This window comes from Sciurus vulgaris (genome assembly GCF_902686455.1).
Source record: "Sciurus vulgaris genome assembly, chromosome: 15".
NCBI classification, from domain to species: domain Eukaryota; kingdom Metazoa; phylum Chordata; class Mammalia; order Rodentia; family Sciuridae; genus Sciurus; species Sciurus vulgaris.
Window position 1 is genome coordinate 2479603 of NC_136476.1, and position 21911 is coordinate 2501513.

Genomic DNA, 21911 nt, shown 5'->3' on the forward strand with positions numbered 1-21911 from the left:
AATAGCAGTTATAAGGAGCAGTGAAACAGTGACTCCCCCTCCCTGTCCCCAGCTTGAGGTAGGGTTCTTTTCCACTTGTAAGATCTAGACTTCATTGGGAAGGGCCAAGGTTGAGACTACTAGCTATGGTGAGTTTCTAGTGGAATTTGTTATCTGCCCTTCAGGGTCCCAGGGAATGCTGTTTATGGGGCAATGTCTCCTCAGAGGCACCGTGTTACAAAGTTGACTGGGCTCTTGTTGATGAAGATATATGTGCTAAAGAAACCTGATGGTGGAGAGTCTTCCTTGGTGCAGGAATAGGGCCCTGGAGAAGACTTGCCTGCTGGTACCCTGGAAGCAGGAGGTTAAATCCCTTTCCCTGCAATGTCTTTCCAGTGCCCTCTACTGAAAAAGCTTAACATCTTGCCAGTTGGCAAAGAAAAAATATTTAAAGGGCACAAAACCATTTTCACAGAGCTGACAAAAAGGATATATTTGGAGATGAGTGGCAATAAATCAATATCTGGCACAAGTATTAAGTGGCTTATAGAATCATTGGGAGATTTGAAGAAAGAGATTCTAGGTTGAACTTTAAGCAGCGACTCCCAAAATCTTAGCACAGAACCAGGGAACTAAGGAAGGTATTATCTCTTATATGATTCAGAAGCAATTTCTAGTTGTGAAATTGCTTGTAAAGCTTTTTTTCTGTAACTGCACTGTTTCAAATTCAGGAAACTGTTGGTGTCAAGAGACTATGGTGATTAGGAACCTCCTGCTGTACTTGCTAGATGTGGACCACATAGGATCTACTATGATCTGCACCAGCTCTACCTATTAGTGGATAGACCAGTCTCTTGATCTTTATACCCTGACAGAATCATGAAATAATGTCTCCTGTCTTTTTGATAATAGCCTATCTTAATGGGTACGAGGTTATATCATGGTGGTTTGCATTTCTCTGATAAGTGATGTTAAATGCCTTTTTAAAAAAAGCTTAAATATTTTTAGCTGCAGATGAACACAATACCTTTATTTTATTATTTATTTTTATGTGGTGCTGGGGATCTAATCCAGTGCTAAGCAAGTGCTCTACCACTGAGCTACAACTCCAGCCCTTGAATATCTTTTTATAAACCTGTTGAGCATTTTTTGTCTTTGGAGAAATGTTTATTCAGGTCTTTTGCCAATATTTTTTTAAAATTAGGTTGTTAACTATTTTTTGGCTATTGAGTTGTGTGATTTCCTTATTTACTATGTATTAACTCTTTATGATTGGTAAATATTGTCTCCCAATCCATTGACCTCCTTTTCATTTTGTTGATTGCCATGGGCATATTTTTAAATTTGATGCAGACCTGCTTATTTTGCTTTTGTTGCCTGTTTTTGGTATCATATCCAAAAAATCATTGCCAAAACCAGTGTTGAGAAACTTTTTTCCTATATTTTCCTCTACAAGTTTTATGGTTTCATGTCTTAACTCATAGATCTTTAATTTGCTTAGCATAATGTTAAGGTTCATCTGTGTTGTAGATGTATCAGAACTAGGTCTTTTTATGGCTGAATGATATTCCATCCTAATTACATGCCATTTCGTTTGTCCATTCATCTGTGCAGCAGGTCTTGGACACTTGGGTTGTTTCTGCCTTTTTGCTAATGTGCATAATTCTGCCTTGAACATTAGTGTAGGATATCTGTTTACATTCATGTGTTCAGTTACTTTCAGAATACCTAAAGTGGAATTGCTGGGCATAAAAACAATCTAATTTAAAAACGGGTAAAGAATTTGAACAGACATTTCTTCAAAGATATACAAATGGCCAATAAACACATGAAAAGATGCTTAACAGTATTAGTCACTAGGGAAATGCAAATCAGAATCACTTCTGCTAGAATGGGTAAAATATAAAATAACAAGTGTTGATAAGGAGTGGAGAAATTGGAATCCTTTTACTTTGGTGGGAGTGTAAAATAGGTCAGTCATGGTGAATGTAAACCCATTGATAAATAGTTTACATGGTAAAGATTTAAAAATGTGTCTTATGTTGCACTGCTGCAGTGAAATGATTCACAAGATACAATTCTCCATGACTAACTTACCAGAATTGTCTGTTGGCTTTCTCTTCAAAAAATTGTCACTTAAATTATTGGGTATTGTAAAATATTGATGTTAACATTTAAGATGTAAGGGCATAACAAAGAATTAAATGAGAATCATACACACATGTATACACAAAAAAGTTTTCATGATACAGTTCCTTGTACTTTTTTTTTTTTTTTTAATTTTGGTAGATTTGTGTAGACACTACTTGTTAATGAAAATCCAAAATTCTTCATACCCCCATATCTGAATTTCTGGCACTTAAAAAGTTTTGGATTTTTGGATTTCAGATGTTTGACTTGTAGGAAAGCATTGAGAATCAGAGGGTGACAGAGTTGTAAAGCATAAACATTTTTTCATTAGAATTAAAATTTCCCTTCAATTATCTGTTACACTACTAGACCTTACTTGCTTTTTCTAAAGTAGTTGGCATTGCGTAAGGGAGGTCAAGGGAGGACATTTGAGAGGGAGAGTCTGTCATTCATCAGCCTTCCATCCTCCTCCTGTTACCAATTAGCCTGGGGTTCTTTTGCTCAATTTGCTATGGAAATCAAGAAAAGGCAAAGTATAGCTCATCTTGGTGTTACCTGTCCATTGAGGATTCTTTTGCTTAGTTCTAGTTAGAAATCACAAAGAGGCAAGCAATACCATTGAATGAGGCTTTTTTGGGTGCTTATTCCTGCCACATCAGAAAGATTATATATCAGTCATATTCAGGCATATTGCAGGGGTTTGCTAGAATGCTTTTGGGGGAGGAGTTAGCAACTTCTGAACCTGGTTGGTATAGGGGATGGTAGAAACAATTTTTTGAAGATGACTTGCAAGGAAATCAGGGCCTTGCCTTTTCCATCTCACTCCTGTGCAATGCAACCTCCAATTATAAAGCCTACCTTTGTAACTGTGGGTATAGTCGTACTATGCACTATTCCCTGTGCCTGATTTCTAACAAAACTGACTTATTGTGGATACTGCCATTGCTTGGTGCACAAAAATTTAAAAAAAAATTTTTTTTTCTTTAAATGAGGATGCTAGGTGGAACAACAAACTCTAGGATTTCTGTATACATTTATAGACAAATACACATGACTATATTTGTATTTGCTAGTGGAGTCAGGCAACCTTTGTTTGAGTTTCCTTCCTCTGAATCTCTCATAAATTATGAGATTGGTGAACTTAAATCATCTGAAACTCTAGCTGCACAAGTCTGGGAAATGCTTTTCCCCTCTCTAATACAGGAAGACACTTTGTTGGTATAGATATTGTATGCCAATATACCATATCTACCATATTATTTGATTTTAAAAATGAAGATTTTCTTATTTGTGTGGTAAAACTTTCTTAATGGAAAACTTTAAAAGCATTTGTCATTCAAAAATGTACTTAATACCTACAATATGTTGGCACTGTTCTAAGGTACTTCGCAGGCATTTTGTCAGCAAAACAAAGATCTGTGCTCTCTTACAGTTTAAATTCTAGTGAAGAAAGATAACACTATATATTGTTAAGTAATCTAGCTTATAGGATGATTAAAAAGAGTTAAGTAGTAATCACTGAACTACTAGATATTAAATCATAACGAGTATGGATATATTAAGATTTGGATTTCTACCGCTCTTTTATTAGAACTTTCAGGAAATAAAGGAATTGATTGTGGTTGTTTTTGTAGTCTTAGGGGATGATAAACTGCTAAGGTTCTGGGGTGAATTAGATGACAAAATTGATGTATGTGGTATTATGGTAAAGATATTGAATATTTGTAAGTTTATAGAAAGAAATTGTTCCCTTAAATATTGGGTGTGATACATGTTCATGTATAACCAGTCAGCAATAACAATTTTCCAAATTGTCTTAGTACATTTGGCTGTTAAAACAAAATTCCTTAAGCTAGGGAGCTTATAAACAAAATAATTTTTTTTCTCTCACAGTTCTGGAGGCTGGGATATCCATGATCTAGTAGATTCTGTTATCTGGTAAGGGCCTGTTTCCTGGTTCATTGATGGCTCCATCTTACACTTTATACTCATATGGTGGAAGGGGCAAGCAAGCTCTTAGGAACTTTTTTATAAGGACATTACCTTTTCTGAGGGCTTTAACTAATGATCTCATTACCTCCCAAAGGCTCTTGGCCCTCATGCTACTACCTTTTGGTTAAGATGTCAATATATTAATTTTTGAGGTGTGTGTGGAGTGCAGGGAGTGGAGACATTAGTATTCAGGCCTTAGCAAAAAGTTTTTAGCTATTTTTGAATCATCCTGCATGAGAAGGCAGTAAGTACTCTGGAAGAAGACAGAGTAGGCAAGAGATGATGGGTATATGAAAGTCTCGAGGTGGTTTACAGTATTAAATAGGAAGCTTGGGATGGGCCCTATTGAAAAGGTAATGCTTGATCTAGGGAAGTGATGAGAGTTGGTCAGTGAATTTTCTGGTAGAAGAACATTCTGGGCCAAAGGAATAGGTTGAGCAAAAGCACTAAGGTGAGAGTGAGCCTGACATGTTGGAGGAATGCCAGGAAGCCTGTTTATAGAATGAATGAGTGGAGTTGTAGGTAGGCGATGAGGTCAGGGAGGTAAGAACTGCCCGTTGAAATAGCACTATAGAGCTTAGAGCAGAGTGATGACAAGATTTCCACCTAAGATTTTTAAAAGAATCACTCAGAATGTTGTGTTGAAAATATATCCTAGCCTGCCAATGGTAGAAGGGAGACTAATGAAAACTGTGACAGGACCATGCTTGTGGGTAATGATCAGATTTTTGGATATATTTTGAAAGTAAAATTATTAGGACTTCATGCTGGATTGTATATGGGTTTTAAGATAGGACACAAAGATGAAGCCAAGGTTTTGAGCAGTAGGGCAAATGTAGAATTGTCTTTTAATCAGAGGTAGAAGGGAATATCAAGAGATCTGTGATTTGTTAAGTTTGTAATATTATTAGAGATCAAGTGCATGTGTTTGAGTAGTCTTAAAACTAGATGTGATCACGAAGTAGGAGACTGATTTGAAGAGGACAAGATAGAACTGACTCCTGGTTCTTCTAGGAAAGGCAACTTAGAAATTTCCATTGAGGTAGGCAGAAAACAGAGTATGGCCCAATGAAGAAAATATTTTAAAAGAGAGGGTATGGTCAGTGTATCAAATGCTGCTGAGAGGATAAGTAAGATGACTAGTAAATGACAATTGGATTTAGTGACATATAGGTCATTGTTACTAACAAGAACAGTATTGAAGTGGGAAGGGGAAAGCCTGATTTAAATGAATATAAGAGAGAGTGGAAAGAGGAGGACCCAACAATGTGAAGAAGTTACTGCTTTTAGGAGGAAAGAGACAGTAGCTGAATTGGAGCATGGGAGCATGAAAGATTTTTTCCCCCCCTAAGACATAGAACTAACAACATGATTTTATGATGATAGAAATGATCTAATAAAGGGGGAAAAGTAGATTATATCTAAATTCCATTGTCAGTTGTTAAAATTACTTCTTGGCATACTCTCTCAGCTTCTTTGTCCCCTCTCGCTTTGTCATACTTGTTTGGCAAAGCCATAAACTTGGTGAAATCCAGCACTTCTGCTTCTAGGCACCTGCTCTTTCTGTTACCCCATACTTTCATAACAAAGTTTTCCCTTTTCTCTGAAGTGTTCTGTCTTTAGCAATAAAAAGCAGAGTATAAGCAGTATACTAGCTTGGTTCTAGGGTGTAAGACTGAGTGCTGGCCTTTTCCTGGGGTACAAGTTCCAGAAAACAGGATTCTTTGAGGTGATCAGTTCCTTTAGTGAAGATTATTTGCCAGAACCAGATGCCTGCTTATTGATCATTTTCTTTTCTTTCTTTCTTTTTTGTGGTACTGGGACTCCCAACACGCAGCCTTATGCTTGCAAGGCAAGCCACTTTACCAACTGAGCTATCTCCCCAGCCCTTATTGATCATTTTCTACGATGGTTGGGGCATGGAGATATTGAGGAGGAGGATGATATTCACAACAGAGTTTAACTTAGCTTTGGAATTTTTGAGTCTCTGGGTTCCCAGTTTCCTGGGTTCTTCTGGACAGAGTACCCATTCCCTCTTTCCTCTTAGTTTCCTTTCTTGTTGGTGTGGCCTTAAACATAACTTTATTTCTTTACTATTTTAATCCAGTTGCAGGAAGGAGAGGAGAGGAATGTCTATGGTTAAGCATTTTATTGTGAACTGCAAGTTCAAATCATTTAACTGTTGAAATACAGTTGGCTATGATAGAAGTACCCAACATTAATCTTTACAGCTAATAAAATTCACAGTGAACTTTCCATGTGACATGCTGTTAATAATATATTTAGAGAAAGTCATATCATTCAACAAGTAGAAACAATTTTCTGTTTATGGCAGTAGCAACTTTTGAAAGCACATAAAATTGTTTTTTTTCCTCTCTTTGGGCATATGATTCTTAATTTGAAAATTGGAAAAAGTTAATTTGACGTTGTAGTCCTTTAATAAACAAGTCAAAGAAAAGAAGAGACCAATTTAAAATCTCTCATTGACTTTAAAAATAGCCCACATTTTTTTACATACTTTTAAATACATATTTCGTTTTGTATGAGAATACAAAAAACTATTTTGCTGAAAAGTTTAGTTTTGAAGAGAACATTCAGAATTCTTGCATCTTCTGAATCTAAGTGAAATAATTTGAAATCTGCTTTTTTGCATATGTTTTCCTTTAAATGCAGCATTAATAAATATTGTGTAAATGTCATTCATTTGTTAACTTCTCAGTGATTTTTTTTTCATTTTCTAGTAATGCTGCAAAATTCTGCTTCAGTAAGCATTGGTGTATAAAATTAAACTGATTCAGGGTATTTTTAGGTGAATAGTTGCAAAGTAAATCTGAAAAGTTTTAAAAATTGTGTGAATTAAGATAAGATTGTTTAAAGAAAATAATGAATACTTTACAAAGATGAAAACTATTGACTACAGGAAAATGTGTAGTGAGCACATTCTATAAGATAATGTTACAGAAGTTTTTTTACTCTGTCTAAATAAGATATTACTAATTTAAAAGTTCTCTTACAGATAATCATATTTTTATGAGCATAGGGCTACTTTGTGAATAGTGAACAGTAAGTATACTAGTCATAGAATGTTGTGATTGGTTGAGGACTTTAAGGAGGAATTTAGAAAAGGAATGATGATTTGAAGTGTTTCAAAAGATCTTTACACTGTGATCATAAATGGTTGTGCTTTGTTTCTGCTTTACTTTTTTGGTACTAGGGATTGAACCCAGGGTCACTAAGCTACTGAGCTATGTCCCTAGTCCTTTCTTATTTTTTATTTTGAGACAGAGTCTTGCTAAATTGGTGAAGCTGGCCTTGAATTTTCGATCCTCCTGTCTCACCTCCTAGGGCGCCGGGATCATAGGTGTGCGCCACTGCACCCAATGGATTTCTGCTTTTTTGTGGTTCAATGTTTTAGATATTTTATTAGTCACACATTGCACCCTCAAGGGATCTGCCAGAATTACATAAGGCTCATTCTCTTTTGATTTTCAGTGTTAGGTTGCCCATAATATAATCTTTCAGTTGTATGACTTTTATGACATCTAATGTATAGAAAACAAAATGGTTTAAGTATTTAATATTATTAACATTTTTCTTGTAGATTATCTGCAATGGTGAAATGAAGTAACTCAAGATGAGCAAGTTGAAAGTGATACCAGAGAAAAGGTACCATAATTCTGAATATTAATATGTATAAATTACAGAACTAATACATGACACAATTACTTGAAACTGAGTACTTTAAAATATTTATGTTTAAGTAAGTAGTATGTTATTTTTATGTTTTATTGATACTTTTTAGTTAAAGTGGGACTCAGTAAATGACCAGTGGGTCATATCTGGCCCACCTCCAATTTTTGTATGGTCAGCGGTCTAAGAATAGTTTTTATATTTTTAAATGGTTAAAACATTTAAAATGATAATATTTTGGGACATGAAATTATATTAAAATTGATTTTCAGTGTAAAGTTTTATTGAAACACAGCTCTACCCTTTCATTTACACATTGTCTGTGGCTGCCTTTGTACAACTATGATTGCCAAGTTGAGTGGTTGTGACATTGACTTTAGCCTACAATGCCTAAAATATATGCCGAGTGGCCCATTACAGAAAAAGTTTAACTGACCTTTGAGTTAAAGCACTTTATATCCTCTTTGTTGGATTTATTTCTTTCAGTTAAAAGTCAGTGAAATGTGATTGATTCTTGGAATTTTCTTAATGTACAATTTTGAACAATTGCTTACTTCTGTTATTGGCTTAGTTTTCTCATCTGTGAAATTATTTTAATGATAGTGCTATATTATACTGTTGTGAAGATTAAATAATACCTGACTGGCTTAGTAAATTGCAGCTTATTAATATTGATAAAATCAAAGTTTCTGCTTTGTTAGTAGTGTGTTGTATTTTATGTTTACATATATGCAACTTTGCATTTATAGGTATGCTTTAATTAATTCTGAATAGTATACATGAGTTTATTTAGATAAGTTTTGTTCCTTAAATTGCTAGGTTTTCCATTTATTAACTGTGTAAATGTAAGACACCATAGCAAATTATATCGTTATGTTCTTGTATAGTTTCTTGTATAATTTCTATAGGAAAGAAACTTGGCATTTTTTGTGTGTGCATTTGTGTTTTAAAAAGGAATACCAGCTTTTTTTCAGTTGGGTCAAATAAGTAATGTATTTCTACTGATTAGCTAAACTCTTTAATTACTAGAACATAGTAAGAATGTAAAGTCACTTTAAAGATTGAAAACCTCAGTCCCCTAAGATCAGTTTTTTAACCCCTCATGAAATGAATTTCACTGCACATTTATTGTTATTTTTGTTGTTGTTTTAGGCTACCTAAATTGGGATCACTATAAATGACCTTCTTTTAAAGGAAATTATTTCTGGTAATACTTTTAAAGGAAGTATTTCTGGTAATACTTGTCATATTGCTCTGTGAAGAAAGCTGAAGTAATAAGCTGAATTAAAATAGATAAAAAAGGGTCAAAATCTTTCTTCTCCCATTTTATAGTACAGTTGACCCTCTGTAGCCAGAGGTTCTGCTGCATCCATGTAGTCATCTAATCATGAATTAAAAATATTTGAAAAATAAATTGTGTCTGTACTGAACTTGTACAGATTTCTTGTTATTCTCCAAATGATATAGTTTAACAGCTATTTACATAGCATTTACATTGTATTAGGTATTATAGGTAATCTAGAGATGATTTAAGGTACACCAGAGGATGTGTGTATGTTATATGCAAATAATGTGCCATTTTATTTAACATAGTTGAGTATCTACCCATGGGCCTTAGTGTCTGCAGGGATCTTGGAACTCTCCCTCTCTCCTCTCTGCCCCCAGACACTGAGGAATGACTGTATAGTATATTCAGACTGAGAATTCACATAACTGTCTTCCATAGCTCTAAAAACAGGGAAGAAATAATAGTCCCAGGAATTGTTCTGAATTATTTTTCTTTCATCAAACTTGATCAAAGCCACACCAGTTTTCACAGAAAATTTATTGTATTTATTTATTTCCATGTCTCCCGAGGCTTTCTATTGATGCTGTCAATTTTCTTTTTTGGTCTTTTTTTCAATCTATTTTTTCACTGTGAGCTAGCTATTAAATACCTTTATCTAACTTGGTAATAAATCTGTGAGGGTAGAAAAGAAACACAAATGTAACTCTTTAATACAGTGCTTTGAAGAAAATGGATGTTCAGTGTACTCTTAAAAGATCCCTATTCTTTGTTTACACAAAGCTCATAAATTGATTAAAGAACAAATACAGTATGGTGACTTAATCAGTTCATAGTGAAGTGTTAAATTGTGAGGTACATAAAATTAGAAAATAAGGTATTCATAAGTAGATGTTTATACAAACTTAAGGAGGCAAATCTGACTTGAAAGTTTCTTTATAGCATATCTGGAGAAGTGGTGGAATATTCATTTAATTTAAAGAAAGTTTGCTTTTGGATTCATTTGCTATGCAAATTTAAAGATCATATTAGCTGGGTGCTGTCGCATGCGCCTGTAATCCCAGTGACTCTGGGTTCCTGAGGCAGGAAGATTCCGAGTTCAAAGCAGCCTCAGCAACTTAGAGAGGCCTTAAGCAATTTAGTGAGACCCTGTCTCAATATAAAATATAAAAAAAGGGTTGAGGATGTGGCTTAGTGGTAAAGCGCCCCTGGGTTCAATCCCTAGTACCAAAAAAAAGCCACATTAATAGTTGTTAATTTAAATCAAATACACAAGACTAGTAAAATACAAGAAGTACAGGTTTTCTGTAAACACCTCTCTTCACTGTCATGGTCATGCTTAAATCTTATTACTGGAAAAATTCTCATTCAGAATACTGATTCAGTTTATTCCACAACTGTAATCTTTTCTCTTTTCAATTTCTCTGCTAAAATGTCTGTATGCAGGAGTTCCACCTATCTTAAAGCTCTAATCTGTGGACTTTCTCTCATTCATCTCCTCCTTTCTTATCTGCTGTAGAATCTTTGGTCCATCATTTCCCACTCTTACAAATGCCTGAAATGTCTTTACCTCAGTTTGTATTTTTCCATTACGCTTACCGGACAAAGTTCTCACCCTGGATTACCTTGATTGAGCACCCAAATGATGTTTGAGGATGAACAGGCTTGACAGATATCATTAAAAAATTGATCCGCAACTTGAACTAAACTCCAGCAGTCTTACTGCTGTGTTTTGGAAAGTGTTTTTGTATTGTATTTCCTTGAAATCCTCATGTGTATCACCACATACATCCTGAGCAAATGACCGTTCCTCATATGTCCTAGAGATAATACAATGCTTTACCTTCAAATTTCTTGCATTGTGTTTACATACTGTTATTTGATATAATTCTGTACTTAACCCTTCTGTTATTTACTCCTGTAGAGAATGTGTCCCTTTTATTGTCAAAAACCAATACTGTTACCGTGTTCTCTTTCTTTCTTTTTCTTTTTTGTACTGAGAATTGAACCCTGAGGCAATTTACCATTGAGCCCCATCTCCAGTTCTTTTTATTTTATTTTATTTTTTTAATTTGGAGATGATCTCACCAAGTTGCTCAGGGCCTTGCTAGGTTGCTAAGGTTGGACTCAAAATTTTGATCCTCCTGCCTCAGCCTCTTGAATTAATGGGATTATAGGTATGTGGCACTATTCCTGGTTTGAATTGTAACTCTTATTCCATACTATTTAAACATAATCTGGGCTTTGCAATATTTAGACTCTGTGCTTTTGTTACTACCTAAGTTATCTAATTCCTTTAAAAGCTAAGAAATTATGGAATAGTCTATAAACACAATCTAAACCTCATTTAGTACTCCCAAAATCTCCTATTTAGTTTTTGCTCTGTTCACTTCACCATCATTTCTTATTTTGGCAACCTATAATTTAAAAAAGTTTTATTAATGTATAATCAACATACAGCAAACTGTATATATAAATTTAGAGTATACAGTTTAATACATTTTGACGTGTACACATATGACCTATGTTATACACCTGTGAAACCATCTCCTTAATCAGTATAATAATCATATTCATCATATTCAAATGTTTCGTGGTGTTCTTTTGTATTCCTTCCCTTTCACCTTCTGTCCCACTCTAGGCAACCCACTCATCTACTCTCTGTCACCACAGTTTTTGCTTTTCTAGAATTTTAATTTTTCCCCCCGCTAGTACTAGGAATTGAACCCAGGGCCTTGCACTCTACCACTGAGCTACATCCCTAGCCCTACTTTTCTAGAATTTTATGTACATGAAATCATACAGTATATCTTTTGGGGGGAGTTGTTGGGTTAGGAGGTGGTAGTGTGAATCTGGCTTTTTTTATTCGACAGTTGTAGTTCACATTCATGTCTCTTAAGATTCATGTTGGTTGTAGTGTTTATCAGTCATACTTTTTTGATTATCGAGTTGTGTTTTTATTGTATGAATACACAGTCATTTATTATTTAGCAACTGCTTTATTTCTAGATTTTGATTATTATAGATAAAGCTATTATAAGTATTTATTTATGTGTTTGTATGGATATTCACTTTCTTTTCTCTTGGCTAAGTAATGGAATGACAGAATCATATGGTAGGTCTGCGCTTTATTTTTAGGAAACTGTCAAAAAACCTGTTTTCAGATAGATTGTACCATATAATAACTTCCTTCAGCAGCAGATGAGAGTTTTAGGTCTTCTGCATTCTTACCAGCACTTAATTATGGTCATTCTTTTTAGCTTGTACCTATTCTAATCTAGGTATAGAGATCTCATTGTGATTTTAATTTTCATTTCCCTAATGATTCATGATGTTGAACATCTTTTCATGCTTATTTGTATTTAGTATATTTCATTTTGTGACACATATTTTCAAGTCTTCCCATTTATTTAAATTTTTTATTATTGAGTTTTGGAAGTTGTTTATATATTCAGGATACAAGTCCTTAATCAGGTATTTGAATTGCAAACATTGTCGTCCAATCTTTTGGTTTATCTTTTCATATTCAAAGTGGTATCTTAAAGATTAAAAGTTGTTAGTTTAAATGATGTGCTTTTTGTTTTATTAAGGATTGTTTTTAGAGTTTTACTGAGAAATATTTGCTTAACCCATTCATACCAATGTTTTCTCTTAAATGTTTTAGTTTTAGAATTTACATTTAAGTCTATATATATATATATCCTGATTTGTTTTTTTGAAATTAAAAAAAAATTGTTCTAATTGGTTATACATGACAATAGAATGCATTCTAAAACATTGTACACAAATGTAGTGTAACTTCTTATTCCTCTGTGCATGGTGCTGAGTCACACTAGTAGGGTCATACATGTATATATGGTAATAATTTCTGTCTCATTCTACTGTCCTTCCCATCCCCACTGATTTGGTTTTTATATATGGTATAAAGTATGGTTAGATGTTTTTTAAAATTTTTCTTTTTCATTGTAGACGGACACAATGCCTTTCATTTATTTTATGTAGTGCAGAATCGACCCAGTGCCTCACATGTGCCAGACAAGTGCTCTACCACTTTTTCTCCATATAGATATCCAATTGTTCCAACACCATTTTCTAAAAGACTCTCTTTTTTTCCACTGAATTGTCTTTGTACCTTTTTCAAAAATAAGTTTTTCATGTATATGTCGGGACTGTTTTGTCCCATTGATCTAGTTGTCAGTATTAGTGTCAATATTACACAGCCTTAGGAACTGTAGTTTTTAGAATGAGTTGAAATCAGATGGTCTTGGTCTTTCATTATTTTTTTTAAACTTTGAAAACAAAGTTTTACATTTCATATGAATTTAGCATCAGTTTTGACAATTTCTGAAAAAATAGCATGCTGGGATTTATATTGGATTGCCTTGATCCTGTAGATTAATTTGAGTAAAATTGACATTTTAAAATATTTTGACTTCTCACCCTCAGACATGGCATATCTCTTTATAATTTATTATCTTACTTGATTTTGATAGTATTTTATAGTTTTCAATGCACTGGCTTTCAGTTTGTCAGATTTATCCCTATTTCATTTTTTCTTGCTATTGTTGATGTATTATTTTCAGTTTGTTTTCTAATGTCACTAGAATATGTTTTATGTCTTCCTTATCAACTTGAGTGTCTGAGCTTTCTTTTTTATTCTCTTATTGCATTGTCTAGCACCCTCAGTACAATATGGAATGGAAGTAGTGAGTACATATCTTATTTCTCATCTTAGGGGAAAAACATTTTTTCATCTTTAAGAATTGTGTTAGCTGTAGGTTTCTGTAGATGCTTTCTATTAGTTGACGAAATTCCCATCTATTTCTAGTTTCCTGAGTTTTTATCTAAAATCAGTGGTAAATTTTGTGAAATGGTTTTTTATCTGTTGTAAGGTTTTTCCCTTTCAGTTTGTTAAAGGTGAATTATATTGAATATTTTCACCAACCTTTAGACCAACCTTTCATTTCTGTGATGTTCATGAACTCCTTGTTATATTATTGTTCTTTTTGTATATCATTATATTTGTTTTGCTGAAAAGTTATTTTTGAATTTTTGTATTCGTGTTCATGGAGCTTTATCGGTGTGCTATTTTCTTGTAATATTTTTGTTTGATATTTGTATGAGGGTGATGCTGGCCTCATTGAATTTTAGAATGGGGAAATACTCCTTCCTTTTCAGTTTTTTGGAAGAGTTGTATAAAATTGGTATTAATTTCTTTTTTGAAGTATTTGGTAATAGTCATCAGTAATGCCATTTTGCCTTGGAAGTTTGTTTTGAAACTTGAAGTATAAATTCACTTTTGCTTATTCATTAATTTATATTTGATTGGTTAATGAATGATGTTTTAAAAAATTCATTTTATTTCTTTTGTAGTGTTATTGATTAGCAGGACTCTTTTTATGTTAGTGGTTTCTGTAGGGTTTATACTATACAGCTAATATAATTAGTACACTATCTTTAAGTGTTACTTCCTATATAGTATTAAAAACCTCCTCTCTCCCTCTTCCTAACCTTTGGCTATATTTATACTGCTTTTACGTATCCTATGGACCCCCAAAATTACTTTGTTTAAATAGTTGGTTATGTTTTAAGGAAATAATATGCCACTGTCTTTTTTTTTTTTTTAACATGGAAATATATTTATTGATTTTTGAGATGTAAGCATTCTACAGATATTATGTGACAATTTGAATTAATAATGCTGAACAGTATGCATGATAGGGTGAAAGAGCAAGTATTGGTTTGTGGTTTTGATCACAATTAAATTTACAGACAACACATAAAAGTAAAAAGAATTGTAAAATGTTTGAACAGTACCTTTAAAATGCTATGGTAGTTATCCTATAAATAAGAAAAAAATTCATGAATATATATATAAAGGGCATGCATATAATCCAGAATTACTATTGTAATTCTGAGCCAGGGAGATAATAATTTCAATGTCATCCTCAAAATATTTGTGAGAACCTCTCTCCAAATATAAATGGAAAGGGGCTGGGGATGTAGCCCATTATTAGAGCACCCCTGGATTCTATGCCTATTACATTCACATATAAAAAATTACATTACTATGCACATATACAGGAAACAAAATCTGGATAAAATATAAAATTCATTTACAAGGGTATACCATTGATACAAACAAGTAAAAGCATATAAAATTTTATTGTCAATAGAAACTAGAATCATGCATATCTTAATTTCAACAATGTCCCAATGAAGTAATGGGAATTGTTATGTATTCATAAAATATAGACAAAAATAAAACACTGTTATCTGAAGTAAGGAAACATCTTCTACAACATGAAATGTAGTCTATAAAATGAAAGAATAAAGGAAAGGAAAATTTAATCAACCATAGATATATTATTTACAAATGCTTTCATATAACTACAATTTGCAAGTATCACTACATACCACAAAAGAACATTTATTGTGAAGCTTGACTTTCATTTCACAGAAAATCCATAACAACTATTTATTTATAAAGAACACATGTAAGTGGATTTAATGAATAAATATATGAATATTAAACTCCTTTAAGATATTAATTTATTAAAATGGCTTGACCTTGAATTCTCCAAAAATGTACATTATCACCTGGAGACACACAAATAACAAAAAAAAATCTTTTAGATCATGCTAACATTCAGTAGCAAAGGGGAGTTTGGGTGAAAAATTTAAACGAACTTGGACATCACTGTAGACAAATAGATTTTAAAGAATTTGAAAACATGATAAACATAGGGCAGTACATATTCGATGATAACAGGAGAAATCAATCTAAGCTTCTGAAAAATCTTTTCTGCTAAGAAACTTCTTCATCAACATTTTGAAGTTTGGCTTCTTCCTTGAACTTTGGACTTCTCAACTGTGTCTTCTTATATGTGTAGGCCACAATATTTTATATCACTCCATTACTCTCAGTATCACTTTTCCAGGAAGACCAAGTTTCTGTAATTCTTTAACATCACATTTCTATAAAAGTTTTGTTGATCTGGCTGAAGGCATTTCCACTCCTCTTCAGTGAAATCAATAGCCACATCTCTGAATGTCAACAGTTCTTGTTAGTCAATGTGGTCATCCTGGATTATCCCAGAAGTGGAAGCTCCCATCTTTAGGTGGGGCAAGTCTCATCTTACACCTGCTGGACACTGGAAGCTCATTGTCATGTACCTCTCATGCATCAGGCTACTGAAGAATATGGTGGTGCACAAGAGAAATATCCAGTACTCTAGAGGCTAAGGCAGGAGATCACGAGTCTATGGCCAACCCAAGAAACTTAACAAAGTGTGTCATTTCTGGGTGTTCAGGAGCCAGTCTTTCTCCCTGTGTATCTTCAGCCCCTGCACAGCAGAGCTACCTGGAGCTCCAAATCAGGAGAGTTAAGCCTAGAGCCAAATGGCCAGTATGGCGAACACAGGAGAAATCGCCACTGTCTTTATCACTTTTTTTTAAGAGAATTCTGTTGTCCTTTTTTTTTTTTTTTTCCTGTTTTCTCTCTTCTCTCATACCTTTCAGTATCTTGGTTCCTTGAAGACGTTCTATAGGTCATTGCTCTGTTAATTTCTTTCCCCCCTGAATTTCCTCTTCACAGGTTTTGAATAATTTTTTTTATTGTGTCTTTAAGTTCACTTATCTTCTGGATCTCATACAATATATATTTCATTGTAGTTTGAGTCTTTTTTATATTTTCTTCTTAACTTTGTTGCACAGATATAATAGAGTTAAAACTCTGTTTAATATCCTTGTCTGCTAATTCTATTGTCTGCGTTGGTTCTTTGTGCATTTTGGTTGATTGTTATTATAAATTTTATTTCCCATGTGTGTGCATGCCTGGTGGTTTTTTATTGTGAATTTTACTTTGTGATATCCTGTACATTTTTTTGTGTTCCTTAGATATTCTTGTACCATATTCTACAATGTGGCTCAGTTACTTGGAGAACAGTTGGAATCTTTTGAGTCTTGCTTTTAATATTTGTTAGATGTGACTTGAGCTATTCTCAGTCAATGACTAAATTATTCTTCACTACTGAGGGAAGATCCCTATGTGTACTCTACCTAATGCCCTATTGATCATGAGATTTTCCATTTTGAGCATTGGGAACAGGCACAATTCCCTGTCCTGTGTAAGTACTTGGCAGCATTTTCTCCAGTCCTTTCAGGTGATTCTTTTTCTAACCTTGAGTAGTTTCCTCACACTTAGGGGCTTATTTATACTTAGCTGTGTATTTGAGGGGGGCCCTCTGCAGAACTGTGGAGTTCTTGCTCTGTGAAGCTTTCTCTTTTCTAACAGTTTCTCTTTTAAATTCTAGACACCTTATCTTCCTGGACTTCTAGCTTTGTCTTCTCAACTCAAGGAGTCTGTTGGCTTGGGCTTTGGTTTTTCCTTCCAAAATTGCCTAGAACACACAAGGCTGTAAGCTGGGTTTAGTTGTTTGGGTTTACTTCATTTATTTCTGTCTTGACATATGGAAGTTTGAAGTCACCTGTAGTTTTTAGTTGCAATCCAGGGGATTTTCTTTTTGGGGGAGTCTTCTGCCTTACTTAACCTCTAAGCAGCACTCAGCATTTCTTTTGGATGTTTTCTTCTCTTTGAAACACTCTTCAATTGGTTTCTATGATACCACTCACTATCTCTTGTATTTCTTCCTACTTCATTAGCCACTGCTTTTAATCTATTTATGGGACCTTTTTCTCTGTAGAAACTCTCTATTTCTCAGGACTCAGTCCAAAACTTCTTTTCAACCTATGCACATTCCTTAAGCAGTCTCATCTCAGGCCTGTTGATTTATATACTTATCTATTGCAGAGACCAACCCCTTTGTGCCTAAATGTCTATTAAGTATTGTTACTTGAAAGTCTCACAGTGCTCTCCAACATAATGTGTTGCCTAAATTAAACTTTTGCACATCTTTTGCACCCGCTAGTATTAGTCTTTCTCAGTTGATGGTATTTCAGCCACGCACTAACACAAGCTATAAATCTGAGTGTCATACTTGGAACTCTGTTGGCACTCCACATCCACGCTGTCCATAAATCCTGTTGGTTTTATGCCTATCACTGAAAGTCTATCACTCATCTGTGTGTTTCTCCATATCCCTTGTCACTTTCTTGACCAGACTTACTCATCCCTTCCTTGGACTTCTGAAATAGTCTCCTCACTTATTCCTTTGCCTCTGCTTTTGATTCATTTGTCTCATCTGTTGTCTTCACAAGAGCTAGAAGACATTTAAAAATTGTATGTCTAAACTTCCTGTTTGAACATTACTGAACAATTGTGTTTCTTCCATCTTATTAGAAATTATTAAAAAATGAACAGATCCCATCTATGAGAACTGAATGACCTCATGCTTTTGAAACACTAAAAATGTGATTAAAGCGAGACTAATAGTTCTAAATGAGGAGGAAATATTTCTGAAAAATTAAGTTCATTTTGAAAATAAAGTCATATTGTTTGAAATTAAATTTTGATTTCTGTTACTCCTATTTAAGTCTGAAATTTGGTATATTTTAATGGATTTTTTTTGCCATCATTTTTTATTTTGTGTGGAAATCTTTATTACCTCTGTTCATTTAACATTTATCTCCCCACCCTCACTGTACTGGGGATTGAATCCTGGGGTACTCTACTGGTGAACTACACCCCCCACTTTAAATTTTATAAAAAGGGTTTGGCTAAGTTGCAAGGATGGCCTCAAATTTGGGATCCTTCTGCCTTAGCCATCCAAGTAGCTGGAATTACAGGTGCATGCCACCACACCTGGCTCATTTTATGTTTTAAGGTGAAAAAAGTAATACAGTTTATTTATATGTGAAGATACATTTTATATCCCATGCCCTTGCTTAGAAAATTATTTATTGTGAAGATAATATCTTTGGGACTTTAGTAGTATCCAAGAGAATTTAAATTTTCACAAAAATAGCTCTAAGACTGAATGTGAACTCAATGAGATCACTATAATGAAACAAATATTTAAGTGATAATTCCCTTAAATATTTAAACTTAACTTGATTTTATGTGTTTCACATTGATCATTTTCAATTCTGTGATTTTTCTGTTTATATTATGAATAACATTGACAGTTATAAATGGAGCCTCCCAAAGTTACTATCAGCCTCATTTTGATTAATCTGAAAAGAGGGTAAGGCGGAGAAGAAATACCTTCTTTTATGTATATGTATTTAAAACTGTCTCAAATTTAAATGTTACTTAAATTTAAAATGTATCTGAAATTGCTAGTTGTATGTATCCTTTTTTTCCTTCCATTTTGGTCCTGCTGCTTTCAGATTTCCAAAGCCTCAAATCAGACAAGAGGTAGAGCTGCCCTCTGGTGTTCACCCCCTGGTTCTCAACTTTAGTGTTAACAGTCCTGAAATTTTAGAGCTGAGTTGTGGAGGGGCTTAGAGTATAATTTTGTTCAATTTTTATTCTGTAGACGAGAAAAGTAGAAATAGAGTAGGAAAGGGACTTAACTATGCTCTTTTTCTATTTTTTTGCCTGCTTTTAAACAGTTCATCCGTAGCTGTGTATGTGGTGGCACATGCCTGTAATTCCAGTAGTTCAGAAGACTGAGGCAGGTGGATTGCAAATTTAAGGCCAGCCTCAGCAACTTAGTGAGGCCTTCAGCAACATAGTGAGGCCCTGTCTCAAAATAAAAAAAATAAAGAGTGGGAGGTATAGCTCAGTGGCAGAGTGTCCCTGGGTTCAATGCAGAATACCAAAAGAAAAATGAAATTCATCCATTAATTCTTCTGTCCCATCATTTGGAAGAACTTATTCCTCACAAGAGAATTGCTTAGATGCACATTTTTTTTTAGTGGCATGATTTATTTTTAACTTTTTAGGGTTCCTGACAAAGCAAATTCTGACTTGAAATGGATTAGGACCTGTGTTATGTTCAATGTATTTAGTATGTTTTTTGAATTGTTTAATGTTAAGTTTTGAATAGTTAATATTTTATTAGCTAGAAAAGTGTAATAGCTGATGTCCTCAAAAAATAATTGGAGAAGATAAAAGTTTGAGTTATCAATTTTCAGAATTTACATGAATGCATATTTCTTCCAATTCTGGGTTACAGAAATTTGTTTAAAAAAATAAGAAGTTATTTGTTCTATAGTACACAAATTGTGGTGTCTTAAATACTTTTTATCACCAAAAAGAATTAGGGTTTTTTTAGAGAAAGAACTGATTGCAGATTAGGAGTACAAGATATATAAGATAATCCTTAGACAACAGCTCTCAAACTTCTTGACTTTAGAATTCTTTTAGATTCTTAAACTAATGATGACTAAAAGTCTTAGGTGTTGATATTTACCATATTGCCAGTTAAAACAGACGAAGTTAAAATATTTATCGAGGGGGTTGGGATTGTAGCTCAGTGGTAGAGCACTTGCCTAGCATATCGGAGACACTGGGTTTATTCATAAAAATAAATAAATAAAAAGATATTGTATCTATCTACAACTAAAAAAATATTAAGAAAATATTTACTGAGTAATCTGATTCTGCTTTCTTGACTCATTTGTACAACTGCATAACTGTTGATCCAGTTAGAAATTGGGGGAGCAGCTGATATATCCTAGCTGATACTCAGTCTCTATCTACTTTTCCATTTAATACAACTACTTTGGAAAGCAGCATGGAGATACCTCAAAAGATTAGGAATGGAAACACTGAATGACCCAGCCTTTTCACTCCTTGGTGTTTATTGAGAATATCTAAAATCAGATGGCATCGCGATACATGCATACCAATGTTTATAGCAGCACAGTTCACAATTGCCAAGTTATGGAACCAACCTCGGTGTCTGTCAGCAGATGACTTGATTAAAAACTATGTGATATCTCTGTCTATATTTGAACATATATACATACACACACAGTGGAGTTTTTATCAGTCATAAAGAAGAATGAAAATATGTCATTAGCTGGTAGATAGATGGAAATGGAGAAAATCATGCCAAGTGAAATAAGCCAGACTCAGAAAGTCACAGGTCGAATATTTTATTTCATGTGGAATAAAAGGAGGTCTCATGAAATTAGAAAGGAGGAGAGTGGAGTAAAGGAAGGGGATCCAAGGGGAAAGAAGGAGGGATGAGAAAGGGAAGGAACTGTAGAATTGACCAAATTATACTATGTACTTTTAAGTATAATACACCAATTAAAAGAGCAATAAATAAATAGAAGAATATAGGAAGCAGATTGGGGAAGGGAGAATGAGAGGAAAAGGGGAGTTCTAGGGATTGAAATGGAACAAATTATGTTGTATACATTTATGAATAGGTCAAAATGAAACCTGCTATTATGTATGATTATAATACAGTAATAAAAACATAAAATATTGAATTTATTTAAAAACAACCATAATAAGCCCATTGTATAATATTTAACATTTTTATTAAAAAAACCACCTACTCAAAAATACTTAGTAAGTAGAGGAGTAGAATGTTTTATTTTTGTGAATCTTTCTAATATCTGGCTTAATTGAAGACAACTAAATTCTCTTCCGCTTCTGAACTTTGTCATGTCATACACACGAGACAGATTATACACGGACATAATGTATTTGCGTGTGGTATTCATAAAAGATGATGATGTACATCTTTTATTTGCAAAATAGTTTGTGAACTAAAGAGCTAGTAGCAAAATTTATATAACTATTTAAAATTAATACAATGGCAACTGAAATTTTAACCCCATACTATGGTAACTGTTACTTGTGCATATTGAGACTACTTATACCTAAAAAGAAAAAAATCAGTATTTCAAAAAAGTCAACTTTTAATCCTTTATAGTGAACTGTTAACCAAGTTTTGTCCTGAATCAAATATAA

At 33.7% G+C, this 21911-nt stretch overlaps 1 protein-coding gene across 1 annotated transcript in view; it reads left to right on the forward strand.

Annotated features, from left to right (window-relative positions):
• Positions 1 to 21911, forward strand: part of AGTPBP1 (ATP/GTP binding carboxypeptidase 1) — a 170299-nt gene that overhangs the window by 12760 nt on the left and 135628 nt on the right. The window contains 1 exon segment of the mRNA XM_079113373.1: positions 7703 to 7767. Within this exon segment, the coding sequence (XP_078969499.1) occupies positions 7736 to 7767 (32 nt within the window). The 5' untranslated portion in view covers positions 7703 to 7735.